Raw genomic sequence first — 23,432 nt, 5'->3', positions numbered from 1 at the left:
AGTAGACCAAAAGACTGTTAATCAGCTTTCCATTAAAATCAGCTGTGCTGGAGCAAGGAAACCTCTAAAACCTGCTGGACAGCGGTCCTCGAGGACCGGGTTTGGGAATGCCTGCTCTAATGAATCTCCCGAGGCCTTCACAAAACAACTGCATTTATTGTGAGATCAAAGAATACCCAGTCTGCAGAAAACTGAATTCTAAGTTAGACATTTTTTTCTTAAAATAAATGAATTGAGCAGGTAAGTGAGATATTTGCAAATGAAACAAGACTTTTACATTTTACAGTCTCTTGTTTCAGGGGCATTCTACCAAATTAGCTAATTTTAAGGGTGAAAATGCTCATTCCATTGACATAATACCTATTTAACTACTAAAATTGAGGATAAATACACTTATTTTAAGACTTTTTCAGATCATATTTGGAGTGTAGGTGGAAAATTCATGCTTTACTTTTTTAAGTAATTGTTAAAAATATTGAAAACATGTATCTTTCTACCTAAAATTTAAACTAGCATTTGCATTGGTAGACAACAAAATCACACTAAAAACACAGATGTTTGGTTGAAATAAGACCAAATATTGAAAAAATAAACATATTCGTCTTCTTTTACAAGGCAGTGTACACTGTTTGTAAAAAATGTGAGGTATTGTTACCTGCCCTCCGCCATGGCACGACACGGTGGCTTTCCGGGGGGTGGGCGAGGCAGGAACTGGGTAGTCAGCTGCTCTGCAGACGTGGCTGAATGAATAGGACGTGGAATCCTGCTTTTCCTAGAAAGGGGACTGGAGGAGGAGGATAGAGATCGAGCATCATCACCTTGACGGTCAGAGCCCATTAGAGAGTCCTCATCCTGAGAGCGGTCAGAAGTGGATGACAGAGGATCCCTGACGAGGGAGGCAACAACGGCACCACGTCGGTCAGAGAGGGACGGGGAGGCGTTTGGAGAGGGGGCAGGGCCTTGGTGGCTGGCCTTTTTCTGTAAAAGTTTCTCCTTGGCAGATCCAGGAGGAGGGAGCTCTAGCAGGCTAGAGGGCTCAAGCACAGGGATGCGACTTTGCCTGCGGCTGGGGTCTTTGCGGGCGGCAGTGGGTGAGGAGCAAGATGGGGAGAGATTCACATTGCTTCCATCTCCCTCCCTAGTCTGTGCCTCTTTGGCACATGGAGTGGAGGTCATATTATTTTCAGGGTCTTTTGGTCTTGAGAGATCTCCAGCAGCTTGGGCATTAAAACACGGTGAGAGACAGCCATTGCTAAATAGAGGGCTGCGAGGGGAGCGAGGAGAAAACTGAGGAGGCGAATGAGGCGAGTGGGGCGAGTGGGGTGAAGATGCACGGCTTGTTGGCACAGGGCTTGGAGCTTTGGTAGAAGTATCCCCGTTCACCACTGTTTCAGCCAGGGGTTCTGTTGGCGTCCCTGGGTGGGCGGACACGTGTTCCTGTTGGGAGGGAACTCCCCCAGGAAGCTCCTTGATCTGAGCTTCAGCTTCACCACGCCTCTCAAGAAGGAGGCACTGTGGAGCACTGTCTGATCCCGACTGAGAGGTCAGACCTGAAGGACGCTGAGCTGTCAGCTGGAGGGGAAGGGAGGTGAACGGGAGAAGGAAAAAAAGAAAAAAAAACAGATGTTATTCAACTGAATGCAGAACTTAAAATGGGAATAAATTTCTGATTATATAACGGTCTGTTGCTGAGACTACAACATGTGGAGTTGTGCTGTAGATCCGCAGCAAGAGCCAGATGCAGATGTGTGAACAAAGAGGAATTTGATATTAAATGATAAATAAATGGTGATTAGTTTAGCAACAGCATGCAATACCATAGCTACCATTATTCAGACCGAAACACACAAGTGCTATGGCAGTGTCAGTCAAGCTGTGAGTACTAAACCAGCAAGAAGGACAGGAAACGTTCACGCAACTTCGCAGGGGGCTTCAGCGAAGAAAGGGTGAGGAACAAATACAGGGAGAGAGAGAGGAAGAGGAAGATAGAGAGGACAAAGACGATCTGAAACAAAAGAGACCATGCAATCTGTAGTCATGACTCCACATTCCCAACACGCATGCCACAGTCAGACAAAGACACACCTCCTATTCACATGACAAGGACACATCTGAACCCATGCTCTGTCTGGCCTGCAAAATGGTTCTGGGAGAGAGCTGCACAAAAAGCCAAGCAAACTGAGCAAACTGAACAAAAAAGCCAGCAGTAACCAGCAACACAAGAGAAGAAAGAAACCAAAACTATAACAAATGTATTTTAACAGGTTTGGAGGACGCTGAGGATTTGATTGTTTCAACGGGAGGAGAGTGATGGAGATTCATCACCTGCTGAAGCTGGGCACGGGTGATGCGTATGACTGAGGGGAACTTGGTGTTGGCAGCACCAGCGGGGATGGCTGGCAGTTTCCTACGACTGGGCGAGCGAACGCCAGGGGAGGGGTTTGTAGGTAGAGGTAGGGAGGCATGGCAGGAGGAAGAAGAGGACGGGCGGTCCTGCTGCGGCTGCTGGTCGGCAGACTGGCTGCGCCTCAAGCCTGCTGAGTGCCGCTGGTGCAGCGGGTCCGACAACGTGGTCAGGAGGGTGTGAGGACTGGGAGAACGCAGTGGGATGGGGCTAGATGTCCGGGCCAAGACCTCCTCGGGTAGAGACGGAGGAGAGGTGGGGAGCTAAGGGAGGGGAGGTGGAGAAAGGAGGGACTGTAAGATTGATGAGGGTGTGTGAATATGTAGGTGGAGGTTTTGTGAGGTAGAACAAACTGCTCTGAGTGGGAGTATGACGAGTTGTTTTTTTGTTTGTTTTTTCAAAAAATGTACAGGATGGGTGAGGTGAAGAAGCAGCTCTAGGTTAAGGGGATATGCAAACATTTAAATTAAATCTGTAAAGGTGAAGAAAAATGGCAATAGCTTCTTACAGTGTGTTGCAAAAGTATTGAAATGCATTCTGTTTCCATAATATTCAACTGGACTGTATTTTAATGGAATTTTAAGTAATAATCCAAGGTCTTATATTATTTCTTGTTTTTTTTATCTAATAAAAACAGAATAATGGCTAACATTTGAATTTAGCTCAGAAATTCATAACAAAAACCTGCAAACATGATTTCTTTTAGCTTTTTTTTTTTAAAACAGCGGCTTTCATCTTCTCACTTTTGCTCAATTGTCAAATAAGTAAACATTGTCTGGTGTCTTCAGCCGGGAGTGTGGATCTCTATAACTCCTCCTGACTAATTATGTGCTGATAAATACTCTCCACCCCGGTCTGTCAGTTTAGCCATGTGTTGATATGTCTAAGTATATGATAAAATGAACAGTGCTTCATGAGATCTTTATAGTGTATGATAGCCTTTTAAAACCTTTAGAAGAAAAGTGTTGCATTGAATTTTAGTATCGAAGGTATAATTATGAAGGGGAATTGAATGCATTAAATCAGAATTAAAGGCACACTATGCAACATTTTTCAGTTAATTAGTGTGTTCAATAACGTTTTGGATGATTAAATGAGACATTTCAGGTTGAACAAAGGTATTCTCGGCCGCCCTGGTGGTCTGTGGGGGAAATACTGCACTTGCAACTGCAGGAGCACCGACCCGCACCCACAGGCTCAGAAGTCTCGCGAGAGTCGGTCTTGCTTTACGGCGAGAACTGCTACACCCCCCAGTTAAAAGCATTCTCGTTGCTAGCACAGTGGCGATCAATAAATCCAGAAAGACAGTACTTAAAATCATGTCATCTTATCTTCAACAAACTGGACTAAACCTAAGGATTTAAGGTAACATAAATAAGATCAAGAAGGTGGCGATAATGCTCCATTTGGTTGCAAGTCGCCAGTAAAACAGAAGACAGTGGCGATCTTTGTGCAGTGCTGCTTTCACACCGGACGCTGCAAAATTGCGTCTGCTGCTTCATTTTTGCTGCTTGTACCAGTTAGTTCTGACACGCGGCTGAAGCAGCTTTGCTGAGCTTCACTATCCTTTCTCTGCCTTGCAGCTATATTTGCTGTGATCAGTGGGAATACAGTAGTTTTAATATGTTTTTAAGTGAGAAAATACACCTGAAACCGTAATCAGTGCCGTCAGTTCATTCAGATTATCATCCTGTCTTACAATATTTTTTCTGTCGGAGCCGCTCAGACCCCCACATACCAGCGGTGCGCCGACAGTAGGAATCCCTTCATCAGCAGCCTCTGGCCGGGTCGCCTCCTCGCGGTTCACCGCGGCAGCTGGCAGGTGTTTTTCATCTAAATAATCCAAACTGCAGGCAGCAGGATAATAAAAGCGAACATATTCTGCCGGCAGATGTATGCATTTTAAGTTAATTTAGGCGTCAATAAACTGTTTAAGAGGAGTGATCATCAGCGCTGTGTCTCTCTCCCTGCCAGCTCCCAGATCAGCTTCTCTGATTGGTTGACGCGGCGCGTTGAGCAGCAAAAATTCAATTTTTCCATCTCGAGCAGCAACGCGTTTGCGGCGCGTCAGATGCTTAGTCATTCGTTGCGTTCGCCTGTCTGCTAAGCTCAAAACAACCGCGCCTGGCTTGACGGAGAAACCAGGAGAACAGCTGAGCATATTTACGACAGTGCACTTTTACTTTCGCCCTCTGGGGGGAGCCTCGCTGGAAAATCAACACCGGTTGCATAGTGTACCTTTAAATAAAGTGAAGTCCTTGGTTGGGAAAAGACATAAAATCAAGGAGGGTTGATTCCTTTTGCAAGGCACTGGAAGAGTTAAAAGTTTGATCATAGGTTGAAAATAAATGTAGCACTAAACAAAATGGGCTACTGTACGAGTGTGAATAGCAAAACAGCAAAGATATTTAGCTTAGGAAATCAAAAAAAGCTTTTTCTAAAGCAAAATAAGAGATAAAATTGTGCAAACAAAGTAAAGTTTTACAACTAATCCAAATAAAGCAGAATTTAAAACCATTTAATAAGCTCTCTTTTCCCATGCTGCGACCTGATTAAAGCACCTAAAGTTGGGTTGTATCTTTTTTCTAATAATGTAAACAGGTGAAGGAGCAAGCAAACACAAAGCAGTAACATTTACCTTCAGACTATAGCAAGATGCAGCTGGTGGAACACTGATTGTTGTATGATAAAAGCATTGAAGTTCTATACCTAGAACTCTGACTCTGCAGCTTTTTAACTTTGTAAAATGCTGACTATGGTCATCATTATGCTTGCCATGTTATAAGTGCTCTTTAAATAAAGGGGCTTACCTGAGTGAGGACTCCCTCGGCCAGAGCTTCAGCTGGGCTGGTTGGCGTTATAGGAGGCAGAGCCCCCACAGGGCCCACACTCAGCTCCAACTTGTCCACTTTTGTACTTCCTTTGGAAGAAGCCGCACTTTCTTGCTTAGCTTTGCCAGAGTTAGGGCTTGGGCTTACGTTTTCCCATCCAGGTGACGCTTCCTCTGGTTGAAGCACCTCTGGCTCTTCATCCTCCTCTGAAGGGATGGATGTAGCTTTAGCTCCAGGGGAGCCACTCGGTCGCTCCACTATTACCCACTCTCTTGAGTCAATTTCCTGCCTCCCGGAGCTAAGATTAAGAGCCACGAAGCCACCACTGCTGACCGCCCCCTCTCCCTGCTCAAAAGACCCGGGTGAAGCTTGTTTAGGAGAAGCAGCTCCAGACAGGAACTCCTCGTCGTAGTGCCACACCCTATCAGGACGCTCCACAGCGGGTACAGCTGCTGGGACAATAGTAGCCTCCTTTCCCTGGCGCTGGACACCAAACTGTTGTTTTCCTGAACTAAAGGACATATGCAAAAAAAAAACAAAAAACTCCTTTTTAACCCAAAGGATTAAAAAAAAGCACAAAAGAGCTAATTATGAACAAGGTTACCAGTTATCCAGGGGCCGCTCTGGACTAGACTTTGACTCCAGGCTCAGCCTCCTCTCCAGCTCCAAGCTGTGGATGTTACGCAGCTTTCTCAGCAGAGGTCCATCTCGATCTGCAGCAACTCCCTCTGAGTGCAGTTTGACAGGAGAGCCCAAACTTAATCCTGCGTAGGGGCTCTGGTGTCCTTGTTTGCCCTGGTTGTTGCTTTGTTCCTCCTCTGCCGCAGCCTGTGGAACCAAGACATGTTTTGGGGGTTTTGAATACTTTTCAAATCCAGCATTTAGATGCAAACATGTCCCTCATTTGTCAGACAATCCCTTATCATGTTCCAACCTCAAACTTTACTTGATTGAAAGAAAAGCATAGTTAGTCAAGAACTCCAGAAACATTTTCCAAGAAGAAAGCCTTTACTGTGATAAAGACAAAAATAAATCCTGTTTGTGATTTGCAGTAAGCCAAGTCAGGGATGAAATAATATGTAGAAGAGAGACCAAACTCTAAACTCTATATAGAAAACACAACATAGCTATCATGCTGAGCTGATGCTTTTTTTTATCTAGGGAGATAGATGGATCCAACTACAGGGGACCCTACCATAAAACACAGACAAAAATATAAATGAAAGGTTTACCCAACTTAAAGCCAGACTAGGTTAGATTAAAATGATGGGGTCCTTCAGATGCTTATATATAAGGGCTTATGATGAACAGCCCCCATCTCACTAAAACTACATTTAATGAAATGCACTTGAACAAAGAATGCTATAAGACTCCTACTGATTTATATTATGTCCCCATTGAAGGAGGAGACTTTGCAGAGGGAGCATTTACTGAGCAGAAATGCAGACCACACTTTTCAGATTCCAATCTGTAAAAAATTAAAAATAAAATACTAATACTTAAAAAAAAACATCAGAATAACATGCTATATTGTCTCAGTTTATCATATTAAATACATTAATAGTTGTGGAAGTAACGTTATAAACTGTATGAGCTCTCTTGCATGGTACTGTATGCAGTTTACCTTCCAGTGTCCTGTCCTGATCCTGTTCCGGTTCCGGTCAAGCTCTTCCCAGACGTCAGCCTCCTGGTTGCGATGCTGGTGGTGAGGGGAACCCAGCAGGCGTTCAGGAGCGGCATTGTTCTCCACATCGCTAAGCTGCTCGTCCTGCAGCACCTCGTCTGTATTCTCCCTCAGCAGGTCACCGGGGATCAACGAGGCGTTCGCCATGCTGCAGCAGGAAAGGATCCACAAACTGTATGCTACTAGACATCTAAAAACAAGACGTGTGCGCTGCAGAGATCGCACAGTTAGACTCTTACCCCATCTGTGCGGGAGTGAGTCGAGTGTGATGCTGTGGCGTCGTGGTGCTGGCACTGATGGTTAGCGTGCCATCTGTACTGGCTCGCTCCCAGTCGTACGGGTCATTTTCCACAACATTGTAGGTTTTCATGCTGTTGTCGAACACGGACATCAGCAGCTGCAAGGACATACAAAGACATGATCTACCTTTTTGTCTGAGTTTCTGATTTAGTAAGAAATCCATTGAGAAGATGTTAACCTGGTAGTCTGGCTTGGTGTAGTAGTCAAGGCTGGAAATGTGTTCCAAGAACACGCCAAACTCTGCCGGCAGATGTTTGAGCATCAGACGATGGTCATATGTCTCCTTCAGCTTCCCCACGTGTTCCTGAGAATCATTTTTAAAATTATTATTCCTAATTCAAGTTAGAGGAGCTTTAGATTTGATAATAGCCTCACTTTGTCCTTTATTTTCCTCCATGGCAGCTGTCCAACCAGGAACTCCACTAACATGTAGAATAGAGACCACAGGTCATCGTGGCGACCCATCTCCTGCAGAATGAAATAAAAATGCTCACAATGTTTGTTCTTATTATGTTAAAATAAAATCAAAAGAGAAGAGGGAAAATATACTCTCACATATAGTTTCTAGTGCGTTAATCAACTGCATATATATATATATATATATATATATATATATATATATATCCCAGATTCATAAGGTGAAACATGGTAGTGGCAGCATCATAAAATGGGATAGTTTTATTAGCAGGCACAGGTTGAAAAGAATCTAATGAAAGAAAGTTCTGAAAGAAAACTCTTTAAGATGAGTCTCGTAATTTTGGATCTTTCCTATTTGGCTGTAAAAATACCAACATAGGATTAAGGTCACTTGGCAGAATAAAATAAAAAGAAGACATATTTTTATTGTTGTTTTAATACTAAGTTGAACTTACAAGAACATATGCAGTTAGATAATAACAGAGGAAAATGATAAAAAAAAAACTGATAACATTTTATGATCAATAAAGAAGAAAGGACACTGAGGTTAAAATGTTGTATACATGATGTACTCTAGATAAGATTTATTTACAAATCATTATTGCTCTTTTAGCATATAAATATAAATATGTGCACTGGATTGAATATGCATGTTAAATCTGTTTGGTATGAATGTGGCAGTTTAAGTGTTTCTTCAAATATCTTTTTTTCAATGTATTTAAAATTTTTAAACTTAACTTTTGTGTCAAACCTTTGATCTTTTTCCTTGAATTCCATTTAGACTTTATTCTATAATAACACCGAAAAAACAACCACCTTTTTTTTTTTTGTTGGTACTTTTTAGTCAAAAAAATCCAGAGAGACTTTAATATACCAGGAATGCCTTCCTAAATACCAAGGAGTGTTTTGCCACCACCTAGTGGTAAAAGTAAAAACTACATCCGTTGATGACAGCAAACCCCCTGGATTCTGGCTACTAAATGCTCTAATCTGATCAATTCATAAATAAAACCTCCATACCAGCTTTCTTATTTCATATATGACAAAAAAATTATGTGAAAAATATTCTGAAAGCATGTCAGAAACTAAATGCAAATCAGTAATAACACAATTAATGAACAATGTATATGACTTTGGTATAGCTAAACAAATTAAACCCCATTATTTATATTTCAAACATGTAACAATGAACTAAATAATCATGTTAAATGATTGTTAATGTTTCATCATATAATTACTTCAAGTAATACGCTAGTTTTCTTTTTTATTATTATTACATGGGGATAACAGTCCCTGGAACCAGACTGCAGAGATTCACTGTACGTGGAACACTGTCACTTAATAAGTAATAAAACAAGAAGACTGATTGTTTAAAACCATACATTGCATTTCAGTTTCCAAACTTAATTTCTAATTTGAAGGATAGGGATAGCTGTATTAAACTCCACTGTTTTTGAAAAAACAACCAAGTTTTAAAGACATGTTTGAGTAAAAGAAGCATCAATAAAATAATCAAAGCTTAGATTGGACAACAGTTTATGTCCCTTAAATGCCTTATGTTGCGAATTGGCCTCATTTCTAAATTTAAATTTAGTGTAGGTGCAATATTTACATCAGATATCTCAAATTAATTTAGCAAAAGCATAACATGCTTTTAATAAGGGAGATTTTGTAACAGTTGGTGAATACAAGAACCGAACAACTTAATTTATGTGTACCGCTTTGTGTTGGTCAATTTTGATTTAATCCAAGGAGGTTTCTGGTTGAAGATGTGAAGTTAAAGCAGTGTGAACAGTTCTGAAATGCACATCACTGGGTAGCATTTAGAAATCATACTGACCTTGTTCTTGTGTGCGTTAACAGAGGCATAACGAACTGTTCCCCTGAACCCTGCGACTGGACGAGGCTAAAAACAACAAAACAATGTGATTTGGCTTATTTATCATGTGATTAAAGACATGTCTACTGAAACATTAACACCTTGCTTGAGCTATTTTTAGGTTAAAAAAAAGCACAATTTTAATTTTCAACACAGATTTTGATACATTGACTGCGAAAATAAAGACAGATTTTAATAATATTTTCCATACACGTTATTTGGTCAAATCTAGGGAATAATCTGTGGTCAACATGAAGCCAAAAACCTTCCAGTGAAAAAACAACATTTAGGATGAATGTTTGAGGGGAGGGTTGGGTGGTCACCATTGAAACTGATACAGAAACTTGATCTACAGCTGTATGATCAATAAGATGTGAAAGAGACGATGCTACTTACGGGGCGGACCTCCTGACAGGAATTGGTGAACTGACGCGCCAGACCAAAGTCTAGCATGTAGCAGGTCCGACAAGTACTGGGAAAACGACCCATGGCAAAATTGGACTGAAGTGGAAAGAAGGATGGACATGAGGAGATAAAAAAATTAAAGAATAGATTTGGTGATTATCATGATCTGCTGCTCTGGGTTTTTGGTTCTATTCAAGTTTTCATTTAAGGTTTCCAGTTATGCTTCGATCTCTGTTTGCTGTTAAGATTTATATCACTTTTGGAATTGCTCCTTAATTTTACTATTCCTTTTTATGGTTTTCAGTTAACTCCTATTCAGCTTTCTATAATCTTTGCTTTATTTATTAAACATTTATCATTTACAATTATCCTTTTGTTATGTTTTCCATGGCATCATAGTTAGCTGAAGTTATCTCCAGTTCCTTCAGCTATCCTTCACTTTCCTCTTGGTCATTCTTTATTTTCTATTAATTAGTTTAATTCCCCCATTAGCTTTATTTAAGTTCTTTCCTCGTTATATTAAAGCACTGTTTTATTCCCTAGTTACTCTCTGTTGCCCCTCTCCTTCCCCCCTACACTGCAGAAACAATCTAGAAACTAGAAATAAGTTAAATTATGTGTATTAACCTTTAATATAAGTAGGAAAATTTATTGATTTGCCAATGGAATGAGTATTTCTATTCTTAAAATAAGGTAATTAGATAATATGCACTTGAAATAAGACAATGTAACTAATTTTTCTTATTTTAAATGTATATTGTCTTGTTCCATTGGCAAAGTCTCTTACTTACCTCCTCAATTCAAGAAAAAATGCACATATTTTAATAAAAATATTACTTATTAAGATTTCATTTTTTTCCTGCTCCCAAGTAGTTGATTACACCATTCATTGTTCTGTCTGCCATATATACTCCTCTGCAGTTAAGGACTCATTTTGCTTGATGCGCTGACATTCCTTGCTGAAAATAAGACGTCCGTCAAAGCGTCTTCAGCATCTATACTCTGTGTGTCTTTCCCCCTGTTCTGGCCAGCTTCAGGAGGGGCGGGTTCAGCACAAACAGCTGACACCACACAACACGAGGAATTAGAAAACACAGCCGTTTGCTACTTTATCAAAGCCTTTCCATGCCATTCGAGAGCCACAGTCATTTCTTTCCTGGAGTTTTTCCACAATTTGTTGATAGTGGTAATATTTATGGGTCAGGATGTCTCTAAGTGTTTATATTTGCAAACCTTTGCCAGCAGGAGCTGCTGCTCGCTCGTCGTGTTTTCAGCCTGGATCCGTCCGCATAGTTACAAATTTTACTAGGTGTTCCGTCTGAAAAGAATTTCCTTAAGGAGTCCACACAGAGGGACGTGGATGCCCAAAAAGACATAATTTAGATGCATGGACCGGTAGGACACATTAAGCATAAACCAAGCTTAACTCATTGCTGGATTCTCATAATTCCCTCCTGAAGTTTTTTGTTACCTTCTGTTCTGGTTCCTGTGTTCCCTGGTTTGTTATTTCTGGATTTATGCTTCATCATTAAATCTGCAAAGAAACATCTCTGCCTCCGTCTCTGCATTTGGGTCCTCTTCAAACCCCCACTCTACTTGACAGTGACACGGTTCTGTAATTCTTATTCCTATCCATACAAATCTATGGCAGCAGTTCACAGGGTAAACAACATTTACATTCTGTAGAAAATTAGCAGTGAGTAATGAAAAAAAAAGAAAAACATCCAGGAAAAATATTCCTTTGAGCACACTGCATGTCACACAGTTTACATACCAAGATTATAAGGAAAGAAAACTAGATTTAAGTAAAAACTGTGCCACATGGTCTTTGCAACATACTGGTTTGATGTCCCGATGCAAGAATCCAACAGAGTGGATGCTCTCTATGGCCTCCAGGATCTGCCGCCCAAGGCGCAGGGTCGTACTGATGCTGAACGTCCCCCGAGGCATGCTTCTCCTCAAGTCTGCCAGGTTTCGACCCTAGAAAAATAAAAAATAAAAAAAGCACCTCATATCTGTTAGCCAAAACATCAGATTAAGCTACTGGCTGCTATAGATGAGTGGACAGAAGGAAAACTTCACGGTATTTAGTGCAGTAATGGCATGGGTCCATTGGACATTTAAATTAAAACAACGACTCAAAATCAGAATACTAAAAGGCTCAAAGAGAAAACGTTTAGGACTGCGAGAAATCCTTACGTCTGCAGTTTGTGGGTTAGTAAATAAATTATTCAAAAGAAGCTGCATTTTAAGACTTTTCTGAAATATTTATCTGGTTTAACGTCTGTAAACAACTCCCAGAGGTGAGTAACATGCTGGGGGGGGGGATGCATGACCCGTCTCAGGTGTCAGAACAAAGTCAAACCAAGATCATCACAAAGAGGCGCGTTAAAACAGATTCAAATTAGGAGAAATTGCAATTGATTTTGCTTTGTTTTTTTGTTTTTTTTACATAAAACTAAAATTAGTGATGAGCAAATATATATCTATATATATATATATATATATCTATATATATAGATATGTATATAGATGGTGTGTGGAATAGCTGACTGTGTGCTAATTCCTCCAGAAGACTGACCTGAAGCTCCATCACCACGTAGTTGAATCGGTCGTTGCGGCCACATCCAACGAAGCGACAGACGTGATCTTTACCTGAGAAAACCAAACTGTTTCAGAAAAGGTTTGCAAGTAGGACAATCACTAGTCTGTCTGTTCTCAATGGATTTTTTTCTTTATTTGGGCAGTATGGTTCACCACCCTGGGCGAGATTGTTTCAGGAAGATACATGAGATTTAAAAGAGGAAAAGCTGTAACCCTTGCCAATGTCTGTCCCAATAAGGTGATAAGTCAGCTTATTGTTCAAAAAATTCTACCATCACTATATAGAGATTATTGATAACTCAATCTCTGATTTATGTCGATTTAATTCTAATTTTTTTCAAAAAATAGCATTTTTCTTGCTTATTGGCATGAGGATTCCCTTAAATTGAGAAAACAAAATCCACATATAGTTTGGTCAAACCCAAACTAAATGTTTCCACTGCCATACCAGACAGTTTTTAAATACATGTGCTTACTTTTGACCTGTAGTTTCTTAAAAAAAACTAGTTAATTCAATAGACTGGGATTGCAGGGAAAAAAGGGGGCCTGGCCAGGGAGGCATCCATGCTAGAACCAGCCTTGTCCAAAGGTTTGCTTCTCCCCCTCCTGCATTACTGAGGATCCCTGCTTTCCGTCACCAGCATGCCTTTAAATGTACAGAATAAAACCCGCACCAGCAGCTCAACGTGAACATAAAGCAAAAATGCTTTATGTCGGTTAAAAGTATGTGTCCTCTGATGTCAGAGGACACTGCTGCACTGACAGAACCACAGAGCCGTCCAAACATAAATAGCTACAGGACCTTTTGAATAAAGAAAAGGACAATTTTGTTATCGAATTTTCATTTAAGTAACAATAAACTGGACTTATTGCATCGTGTGGCTCTTTAGCTGAGTGTAGAACGACCAAAAGCCTTCTGATGAAGACTCTAGGTCAATGTTTACTCTTGACAGCTGTGCGGATCAGCAATGTTGGGGGGGATTAGAGTTCAGCTCCTCTCAAGTTACATGTAAGCTCCCTTAGGAGGCAAGTGAATCACAGAGCTGCAGGTCAAGGCCATTAGACAGCAAACATGATCCCAGCTCATTGATTTTCCTCTCAGATGGGTAAAAGAAAGACAACATGGTGGTTAAAAAGCAAGAAAAGAACGTTTTGGATACAGAAACATGCATCTGATAGATTTTAAAGGTAGGCTAACTGTCAGGAACAGAGCCGTCGAGTCATCCCAGGGTTCTCTACTGCAAATGTTTTTTCCTGCGCTTTTAGACTCGAGTTTTGCAGAAATGATTCCCGTCTTCAGAATATTTTCTGAATTAGTAATGACACAATAGGTCACTGTGTTGCTGCAGGTCAATCAGTTCCTGTAACTGAACCCACTGAGCCCATTTAGACTCACCCTGGAGCTTCTTCAGGACGGCGACCTCCATTTTTAACACTTGTTTTGGCTGCTGGGCTGACTCCACTTTCAGCGCCACGCTGCCCCGTGTCAGCAGGTCCTGCGCCTCGTAGATCTCCCCAAAACCACCGCCACCGATCTTCTTTACCTGGGTGGGGTGGAGCAGACGATGGATAACATTTAAGAAAAGTAGGGTAATTACTTTATTTATGAGGAAAGACTGAGGATGATAGGGCAGTGAGTTCATAACATTCAGGGACATTCTTTTGATTTTCTGAAGATTTTAGGTCAGGAATGTCAAAATCTGAATAATACAAATGATATGTGCAAAAACATCCAACCAGCCATACATTTTCTGTCCCAGCTGGGGTCGCAGCTATCTCCAGCTGTCTACAGGCGAGGGGCGGGGTACACCCAGGACAGATTGCCAGTCTATCACAGCGTAACACTTAGACAAACAGGACAAGCAACCATTCACACACTCACTCACACTTTAGGAGAATTTAGAGAAGCCAATTAAAGGGGAACGCTGTTTTTTTTTTTTACATTGGGCCCTTGATTTTACGTTATTCCATCATGTTCTACTCACCCATATGAGTTTTGTGTCATTTGGAGCCGTTCTGAAGATATTCCGTTAGGTTATATCCAAGTAACGTCTTCCTTTGAGCAACGACTTGAAGGCACAAACTAAACTGTTCATAATTTATTCTTTATGGTACGCCAGCATTCATAACCTGTAGGCCAATCACTGTCCCCCAGACATCCGCCGTTATATTTTTTATATTTATATTTTTTTAAACAAAGTGGCGTGTGTATGACGTCATCCACACGCGCTGGCTACCGTTCATTCTTCCTGTCCGCTGAACTGCTACTAGTTTTCCTCACATGCCTGGAAGATGTCTAGTGCTGCTACCACAGATGATCTCGCTCTCCAAATGGAATTGAATGATTCAGATTAGCTAGAATGAATCGAAGGGGTAGAGTCAGGGATGGGAATGAAAACCGGTTCCTGTTCAGAACCGGTTCCGTATTTTCCGATTCCATGGCATCGTTTGGCAGCTCGCTGAACGATTCTTTTTTCGATTCCCGCAGCACCAGAGCCTAAATTGCCGGCTCTGGGGAGCACGACTTACGTCACGTTTTTTACGCAAGTTACGCACACGGCGTTCAGTAAGCAAGTACGACGTGACTAGGCAAAAAAGGAAAGCAAAAAAAGACAGCCTTGGAAGAACTATTCGAGAAGGATAAAGACAACGAGCTGCGGTCACTGTGTGAATCAAAGCCCCGTCTTTCCTTAGCCCAGAGGGTAGAACAGGAAATCCAGCTCTATAAAAGCTTGCCCTCCATCCCCTGCAGGGATAGCGCCACACTGTGGTGGTGGAACAAGCAAGATACGCTGCCCTTGCTATCTGGACTGGCTGAAAACTACCTCTGTGTGCAGGCTTCCTCCACCCCATCTGAGAGGGTGTTCTCCACGGCTGGAGACACCTTAAGCGCTGAAAGATCCCGTATCCTTCCAGAAAAAGCAGATATGCTCATCTTTCTGCAAAAGAACTGTTAATTTTCCCTACTACTGTTTTATAATTAGTATTTTTTGTTATTTAAAATAGGTTATTATCCCATCATTTGTTATTAGACATTGTTGGTTATTAAGTTTGTTCTTGTATTCATTTTTCATTTAAACACAGATGTTACTCCAGTTTCACATTTCCTGTGGACATCTTGATCTTGTTGAGTTTGTAAGATTGTGCAATAGTTAAGTAAACAAAGTCTATGCTGATAATCAAACTGTTTGTTCTCCTTTTTTCCCCAAATTGGAATCGAAAAAAGAATCGATAAAGAATCGAATCGTTTCATAGAATTGAAAAGGGAATCGGAATCGTGAAAATTTTTTCAATTCCCAACCCTAGGTAGAGTGTAGCTGCCTGGTGTAATGCACATTGGTTAAATAAAGTTTTTTTATTGAAAAAAAAAAAAAAAACTCCCGTCCGACGCGCGGATGACATCATACACGCGCCGCTTTGTTTTTAAAAGATAAAAATATAAAAAATCTAACTGCAGATGTCTTGGGGACAGTGTTTCACCTACATGTTCTGAATGCTGGCGTACCATAAAGAATAAATTGTTAACAGTTTAGTTTGTGCCTTCAAGTCGTTGCCCATAGGAAGACGTTACTTGGATATAACCTAACGGAATATCTTCAGAAGGGCTCCAAATGACACAAAACTCATATGGGTGAGTAGAACATGATGTAATAACGTAAAATCAAGGGCCCAATGTAAAAAAAAAACGAAAATTCCCCTTTAACCTAAGAGTCATGTTTTTGGACAATGGGAGGAAGTCGGAGTACCTGGAGAGAACCACAGTATGCATGGGGAGAACATGCTAACTCTATGCAGAAAGACCCCAGCCCAGGAATTGAACCCAGAACCTTCTTGCTGCAAGGCAGCAGTGCTGGGCATAATGACTTTTGGTGCCTTTTTTATTCATTTATCAAATTTTGCCTGCAAAACTGATTTTAGTCTCACATTTTGACACATTACAGACAACTGTCAGATAATTCCAATGTTGTTATGTAAATGGAAATTTACAAAATATTAACCTTCTTATTACCATGTTGTCAGCAGGAGTTCCCTAGTAAATACCCTGAAGTTTATAGTCTAAACATGACCGAAGGTTAAAGAAAGGTCAAAACATTTGGAAACACTTATTTAAAAAAAAAGGGATCACAAAAAATATTCTCTCAGTATTGAAAAGTGAACAGACTTTATGGGATCATAACAGTAAATGTTTGGCGTCGTTCATTAACTCCTCTATCTTTCAGCACTCAGACCTCATTCCCCCCTAAGCTCTTCTTGTCCTTTACTGTCCTCCAACCTCAGTTCTGGTGTCGCTGAATTAGCTGCAGAATCCTTACATAACTCAGCTGCTGAGAAGACATTAAGCGATGCCAGGCTGCCAGTTTGCAATAACTGCATCACATGGCACAGAATGGGGCCCCTGGTAGCAGGAGACATGGGCCTATTGGGGACTTCTCTCTATAGGACATGGCACATCCTCAAATAGTATCACAGGCTATTTAAAGAGTCCTCAAACTGCAGCATAACCTGGACAAAAAGGTAAAACCTGGAACTGTAGAAGTTTTAGGTAAGAAGAAAGAAAACCTTTTTTTTTTTTTAGACAAAGATCCATTGTTGTAGGATAAGGGTTGACTTGAGGCAAGCGGGGATGGGGCTGGACAAACACGCTGCCTATTGTAGCAGGAAAACAAGCCACTTACCACTTTCCATCTTTCCTTGACCAGGGAGAGGCCGCTCAGGATGTCAGCTTGCTCTGCTCCTCCGCTCATCCCGTCTGTGGAATGGGGACGCTGCCCCCACTGCTTCCCTTTGACCAGGAGCCTCACACTGGGCCGGGCATTTGGAACCTGATGGACAGTCCTAGAAGGATTGAGGAGAAGCAGACACACATCAGGGACAGATTAAAAAAAAAAGATAGTGGCCAAAATGTGCTTAAGCTGATAACACACCCGCAAAAATCATGAAAGACAAAACAGAACTAAAGTCTCCCTGAGTTTTCTTATCCTCAACCATCGCAGCAGCAGCTGCAACAACTGTTCTGCCAGCAGCTGTCTTTCTGGACAAACTCCACAGCAAAAGCCTTACATCTTAAATTACAAATAACATTTCATACCAGGATACGTTTTCTGCAGTGGTCTTTATGGTGGAACAGCAGCAACTAGCTTAAAATTCAATTAAGATTTGTTTCTGCAACACTTTATATCAATGTGTCATTTTTTAGCAGTAGCTTGGTTCCAGGGACCAAAACAGCAAGTTACATTAGAAAAATCAATATTAGTCATTGAGGTAATATTAGGAACAGATAAAAGTTGACTTTTCTTTATTATGATGAAAATCATAATTGGTATTGAAATGCATTTAAAACATGGTTTAGTATATTGTCATTACTCGGTGTTATTTGTACTTTATCACATGTTTACTAAAAACTTTGAGGCCTCATTAAGCACTTAGTAAAACAGTTTCTTAGCTGTCGTTAAATCTTTGAGGCTTTGGAGCAGGTCAAGTTCATTCTCAGTTTATTTTATTTTATTTTATTTTTTCCAGTCTTATGAGATTCTTTATAGATTTTCATATAATGAATGTATAATTATAATAATATATTTGAACTTTATTGATCTCATATTGGAGAAATGTATCTCTGTATTTAACCCATCCGCTTGGAGAGCAGTGGGCTGCCCTTTTGGGGCGCCCGGGGAGCAGTGTGGGGTTAAGGGTCTTGCTCAGGGACCCAGAGTGGCAGTCTGTGGGACTGGGGCTTGAACTCAGAACCTCAGGATTCTGAGCTCTATGCCCTAACCACTAAGCCGCCACAAAATCCAGTCGAATTTTGGTTCAGAAAATGTAAGACCTGCGTATGCCTTAGTAAAAACCAGTCCAGGTTAGGTTGTCTCCATCCATCCTCCCCTCAACGTTGACCAGCTTCCCTGTGCCTACACAAGCACAGGGTTCCAAGAGCATGATGCTGCCTCCACCATACTTCACCAAGGATAAGAACTGTGTAATCAGGGTGATTTGCAAGGTCAATTTTACCCTAACTTTAGGGTACCTAAATTTGCTGTAAACCTTTAACTATTTGTCTCTACATTGTGCTGGTGTTCTGTCAGATGGGCATACCCCATCAGACTAGTATACCCATAGTCAATACAGATGCACATCAGATTTGCATTTATCCCTTTAGTTTTCTATGAAAAATATTTTATTTCAACAGGCGTGTATCCCTTTAGTCATGTACAAAAAATGTTTAAGGTGAGATCGCTATATGCTTAAAAAAACATCAAAAAGTAAGTAATTAAATTGTTTTTTTGAACATGACTAAAGGGGTTCACGCCCCGTGAGGTAGTTTAAAGTTTAAAGTATATTTTTTGTACAAAACTAAAGGGATAAATGAGTATTGACTATGGGTATGCTGGTCTGACAGAATACCAGCTATTCAAATAAAGCTAGTGTTGCGCTGATGTCATTTTTTGGCCCCGATACCTGACACCTGGCTGTGCAGTATCGGCCGATACCGATACCATCTGTTTGAAATTAATGTGTGTGTGTATATATGAAGAACTGCATACTACTTGGATGTCAAATCATTGCCATCATGGCTTTGTCAAGCCCCTGCCTACCTTTGAGAAGCAGGAAAAAGACTAATACAAAGTGAATCCAGTAGAACTTTTTATTGCCTACCTGGAATGGGTGACAATAGTTGCGTAAACTTTTGGCTCTATGGTATCAGTGCTCTATTTGGCGGTACTTGTCGATACCGATACCACCATTTTAGTCCTGTATCGGGTTCCTGCCTGATACTGGTATCGGTATCAGTGCAACACTACATAAAACCCCAGCAAAATTCACAAATCGATGGATGCAACATGAAAATTGTAGTTTTACAATTTCTCTCATATTGAAATAGCCAACAACTTTCCACCCTTGCACGGCTACATCAGTACATTTCCGTCATTTTTTCTTTTAAACATTTTGGGGCCACTTGTGACAATTTTACAAAATGTGATAAAAAAGAGATATCATTATTTCAAACCAGCCTGAAATGGTGCTTCCTTAGGAGAAAAAAAAAAGCATCTTTATTCCCACATTATACAACATCTGTGTCACAGATAAGCCTCCCTCTGCAGAGCACACGCTGGTGACTTCCTCCGCTATGCCTTCAAACACTCGGAGCAAGACTGACTTCGATTCATCATTCTGCACACATGGCGAGCGCAGGAGTCAGCGGTTATGCAACGAACTTCAAAACAGCACTTGGTTACAGGGCATGAGCCGAGTATTGAGGACGTAACATGCAAAGGCTGTTAGATGGAAGTAGGATGGGAAAACGGGAGAAGATGGGCAGAGTACATAAGTGGTTAATCTATGCTTTTGAGAAGAATCTTAAGGAGATAAACACATTCAGGAAGAGAAGAGCACAATTAAACATTAAATACTGGATGCCAGTGTATGAATTAAATGGATATTTTGCTTTTTTAAGGTAAAAAACTAATTATTCAACTCTTTTTTTTTTTATATTTCCTGCATATATGGCCAATTTTTAGGTAGCTAAGCATGTACACAGGGAAATTAGGATAAAATGGTGATCGAAAAACGTTAATAAACTAAACACATGATCATATTAATGTACATTTAAATCAACTATGCCACCTAAATCAAATTAATATTTCTTAAAATGTTTCTAATGAATACTGAAAAAAAATCAATGAAACCATATTAACACAAAAGTGACATTTTCTTAAAACTGTACTTCAAAATGATTTATTTCAGTTTTATAAACTTAGGCTGCCCAGTGGTTCTGTAGCTAAGTCTTTTACTAAAACTTTTACTTTTATTTTTGCATTTAGTTTGCAAACAGACTGCTAATACAATAATCACTGTAACTAAGGCTGTGTCCAAAATGTCCGCCCTAAACCCTAGATCCCTCAATCAATATATAGAGCTGGGATTGTATAGTGGGGGGATCAATAGTGAACTCAGTTAACTGACCATTCGGAAAGATGATCACTACTTTTTGCTCCCTGTTGGTCATGTAACTCCGCCTCCACCATGGGGTGCCTGAGCCATCTTTGTAATTTGTCGCCTACAGCATTGGTGTTGCTGCTGTGACAACAAATCCCACGATGCTTTGCGAGGACAGCTGTCCTTGCAAAGCTTTCTGGCATATATCTGCTTGTCTAGTGACCATGGATGGATCACTACCTTTCAAGGTGCATTGTGGGAAAATTTCGAGCCCACTACTTTTTCATCCACTGGACATTCGGACACTCATCTAAGATGGCGCAACCACTATATAGTTCCCTAGATAGTGTTTAGGGCGGACATTCGGTCAAAGCCTATGAGATTACTTAACCTCCCCGAGGTTTAAAGGAACAGTACACCCAAAACATGATTAGCCTTCATTCACCGCGGCAGACCAAACCAGATGAAAGTGCGCATTCAGCTCGGCAAAGAACTCATGCTCTTCCTCAACACTGAAGTCCTCAGAAATTTTTCTTTCGTTGTTTCTTTCTTTGCACAGGTAAACAGCACATTTCTTCTTCTACGCTTGCATTATCGGCAGAGCAGACGCTGAATGCGCACTTTCATCTGGTTTGGTCTGCCGCGGTTTCCGTAGACTCGTGAACGCGCTTTCAGGAAATCCTATACACTACTGTTTATGCTCTAAAAACATTCTAAATGACTTCGTTTCGAGTAAATTATGGACGCTACCCACTCAGGACACTTGGAATACATTGGACGAGCGGTATGGAGGAATATTGACACGTTTTTTGTGGACTTTTATGGACCTTTCTGTCTTGGGCACCGTAGACCTCCATTATTTGAATGTCAGCAGACAGCAAGAAGCCTCCCAGATCTCCAGATGCATTTGAGATATCAAAAAAGTACTCCAGAGTGTTGTTCAGCATGGGGGTGAGTAGAAAATGAAGGCTAATCATGTTTTGGGTGTACTGTTCCTTTAAGGCTGTTTGTCCTTCTGTGATGGTCTGACATGTTCAAATTTTATCCAATGAAAACTGGAACCAGTCCACTTTAAAACCTTTAGAGGGGAACAAATATTGATCCACAGATGGATTTTATAGTAATCTATTTAAAAAATGCAGCTCTTCATTTTCTAATCTATGATTAATGTCAATATTATTAACTTTGCTTTCTTCTTGTTCTTTGCTCTTTGTTTTATTGCAGTTTATAGTTTTTAAGAATTCTCACTAAATGAGCTTATTCTTGTTAGACAAAACCAGTTATTATTTCTTAATCTAAGTGAACTGTTTTTTACTAATTATTATATCAAAACTATTTACTTAATTTAATCAGATTTGATCCTATAGGCACACCCATTCTTCTTAAGTCAACTACTGTATATTCTGCTTAATTCTTATCTGACCGAGATCTCAGCTAGAGAAATAAAACAGACTGGGCTGTTTTAAACCTTGCAGTTTAGTTTTTTAAAGAGTTTATCTTTACTGCATGAATATGGAAGGGTGAAAGGGACAAAATAGACAAATGATTAAATATATCATGAAATAAATACATGTGAATGTTCAAATAATAAAAAATGGATTTGAAATAATTAAATGTCCATTAAAAAAGTAAATAGCTGTATGAAATTATTATTTTATTTTTGATACATTTGCACCAGTCGGAAAAAGTTAATATCAGAAAGCGTGTTTTTTTTTTCTCCTCATAACAGTTTTCTAAAAAAAAAAAAAAAAGATTTATTTAGCATTTGAAGTGAAGATGTAGCACAACTGTGAAAAAGTGCAGCCCTGTGAAAACTTTGTAAATGCACTATAGGATGGATGATGTGATAAAAAGGATAAAAGTTGGAAAGAGAAAGTCAATTGTCGACAAAAGAAAAACAAAACATTCATAGTAGCGGACATTAAACCCAAGCAGCCTGCTCTTCTCTCCTGTCATGAATCATGCTTTTCCATGGCGACAGTGGTGCAGAGCCATTTCCATCTGCTGACGTAGCTTATCATCCCCTCTGCCCTTTTGCTCTGCTGGAAACTGCATGTTTTTAGCTTAACCATCATGAAAACCTGCAGTCCATGCATGTGCATCAGCACAGGCCTCCAATGGGGATGATTTGGCAGGAACTTTAAATATTTCCTGTATTGCCTCCCTAATCTTAGAATGCCCTAGTTCAGTATAGTTGGATAGCGGTGCATGCCCAGACTGCAGCTGGATGAAGAGCCTGATACAAAACTGGACCGGAGCCAGCACCAGCAGGCCTTGACTGAGGTCAATGCCGGCTCTAGGATGAATGGGGCCCTCAGCAGGAACCAATATGAACGCTGCCCTCTAACTACTACCACTCCAGCTGATTTCATTGTTTCCATATGAACTGCTTCGCCAAAAAATAAAAGTATTCAATCTCAAAATAAGATTTAGAAGTTTGACAGGAATACTCTGACTAACGCAGTGAAGTATTCCAGTATTCATTTAACTGTATATTTTACTGTAGGAATTAATTTTACATCACTATTAAAACATTTTGTGTTGAAAATACTTCTCAAAAGTATTTGACATGATGCCACCTGTCAATTAATCCTGGAGGCTTGCCTGCAATCCCGACTTATCCTGCTGGAGCATTGTTCAAAAAGACATCTAATTAAAGGCTAAATGTTGTCACGGGGGAATTTGCAATTCACACTGCAAAAAATTTCAATCAAAGTAAGTCAAAATTGAGCGCCTTTTTTCTTGAATTGAGGAGGTAAGTGAGACATTTTGCCAATGGAACAAGACAATTTACATTTAAAATTAGGGGTGTGTGAAATAACCGTTTTTGGCGATATATCGTGATATTCGACTACCCAATATAATATCGATCTTTCATTTCTTAGTATCGATTTTCAAAAAAAAATGGTTACATAAAACATTGATGGGAAAATGGGCTACCTCTGCACCACCACTCTGGCAGAAAGCGCTGTGGAG

At 40.4% G+C, this 23,432-nt stretch overlaps 1 protein-coding gene across 2 annotated transcripts in view; it reads right to left on the bottom strand.

The window, feature by feature from the left end:
- The window catches only part of ttbk2 (tau tubulin kinase 2), a 31,955-nt gene that overhangs the window by 3,808 nt on the left and 4,715 nt on the right, over positions 1-23,432 (bottom strand). The window contains exons 2-15 of one of the 2 annotated variants that reach the window (XM_015396861.1): positions 17,201-17,360; positions 13,921-14,068; positions 12,502-12,575; positions 11,760-11,900; positions 9,912-10,016; positions 9,477-9,542; positions 7,595-7,687; positions 7,398-7,523; positions 7,159-7,316; positions 6,860-7,067; positions 5,840-6,063; positions 5,215-5,746; positions 2,326-2,667; positions 656-1,572 (exon numbers count right to left, since the gene is read on the bottom strand). In XM_015396861.1, the coding sequence (XP_015252347.1) occupies positions 656-1,572; positions 2,326-2,667; positions 5,215-5,746; positions 5,840-6,063; positions 6,860-7,067; positions 7,159-7,316; positions 7,398-7,523; positions 7,595-7,687; positions 9,477-9,542; positions 9,912-10,016; positions 11,760-11,900; positions 12,502-12,575; positions 13,921-14,068; positions 17,201-17,269 (3,203 nt within the window). In that variant the 5' untranslated portion in view covers positions 17,270-17,360. The remainder of the gene's footprint in view (positions 1-655; positions 1,573-2,325; positions 2,668-5,214; positions 5,747-5,839; positions 6,064-6,859; positions 7,068-7,158; positions 7,317-7,397; positions 7,524-7,594; positions 7,688-9,476; positions 9,543-9,911; positions 10,017-11,759; positions 11,901-12,501; positions 12,576-13,920; positions 14,069-17,200; positions 17,361-23,432) is intronic. The other variant, XM_015396862.1, reaches the window with a different exon arrangement.

The sequence above is a fragment of the Cyprinodon variegatus genome, unplaced genomic scaffold (assembly GCF_000732505.1).
Source record: "Cyprinodon variegatus isolate N-32 unplaced genomic scaffold, C_variegatus-1.0 Scaffold825, whole genome shotgun sequence".
NCBI classification, from domain to species: domain Eukaryota; kingdom Metazoa; phylum Chordata; class Actinopteri; order Cyprinodontiformes; family Cyprinodontidae; genus Cyprinodon; species Cyprinodon variegatus.
The sequence above is the reverse complement of the archived record's forward strand: the minus strand, read 5'-3'. Positions and strand labels throughout refer to the sequence as shown.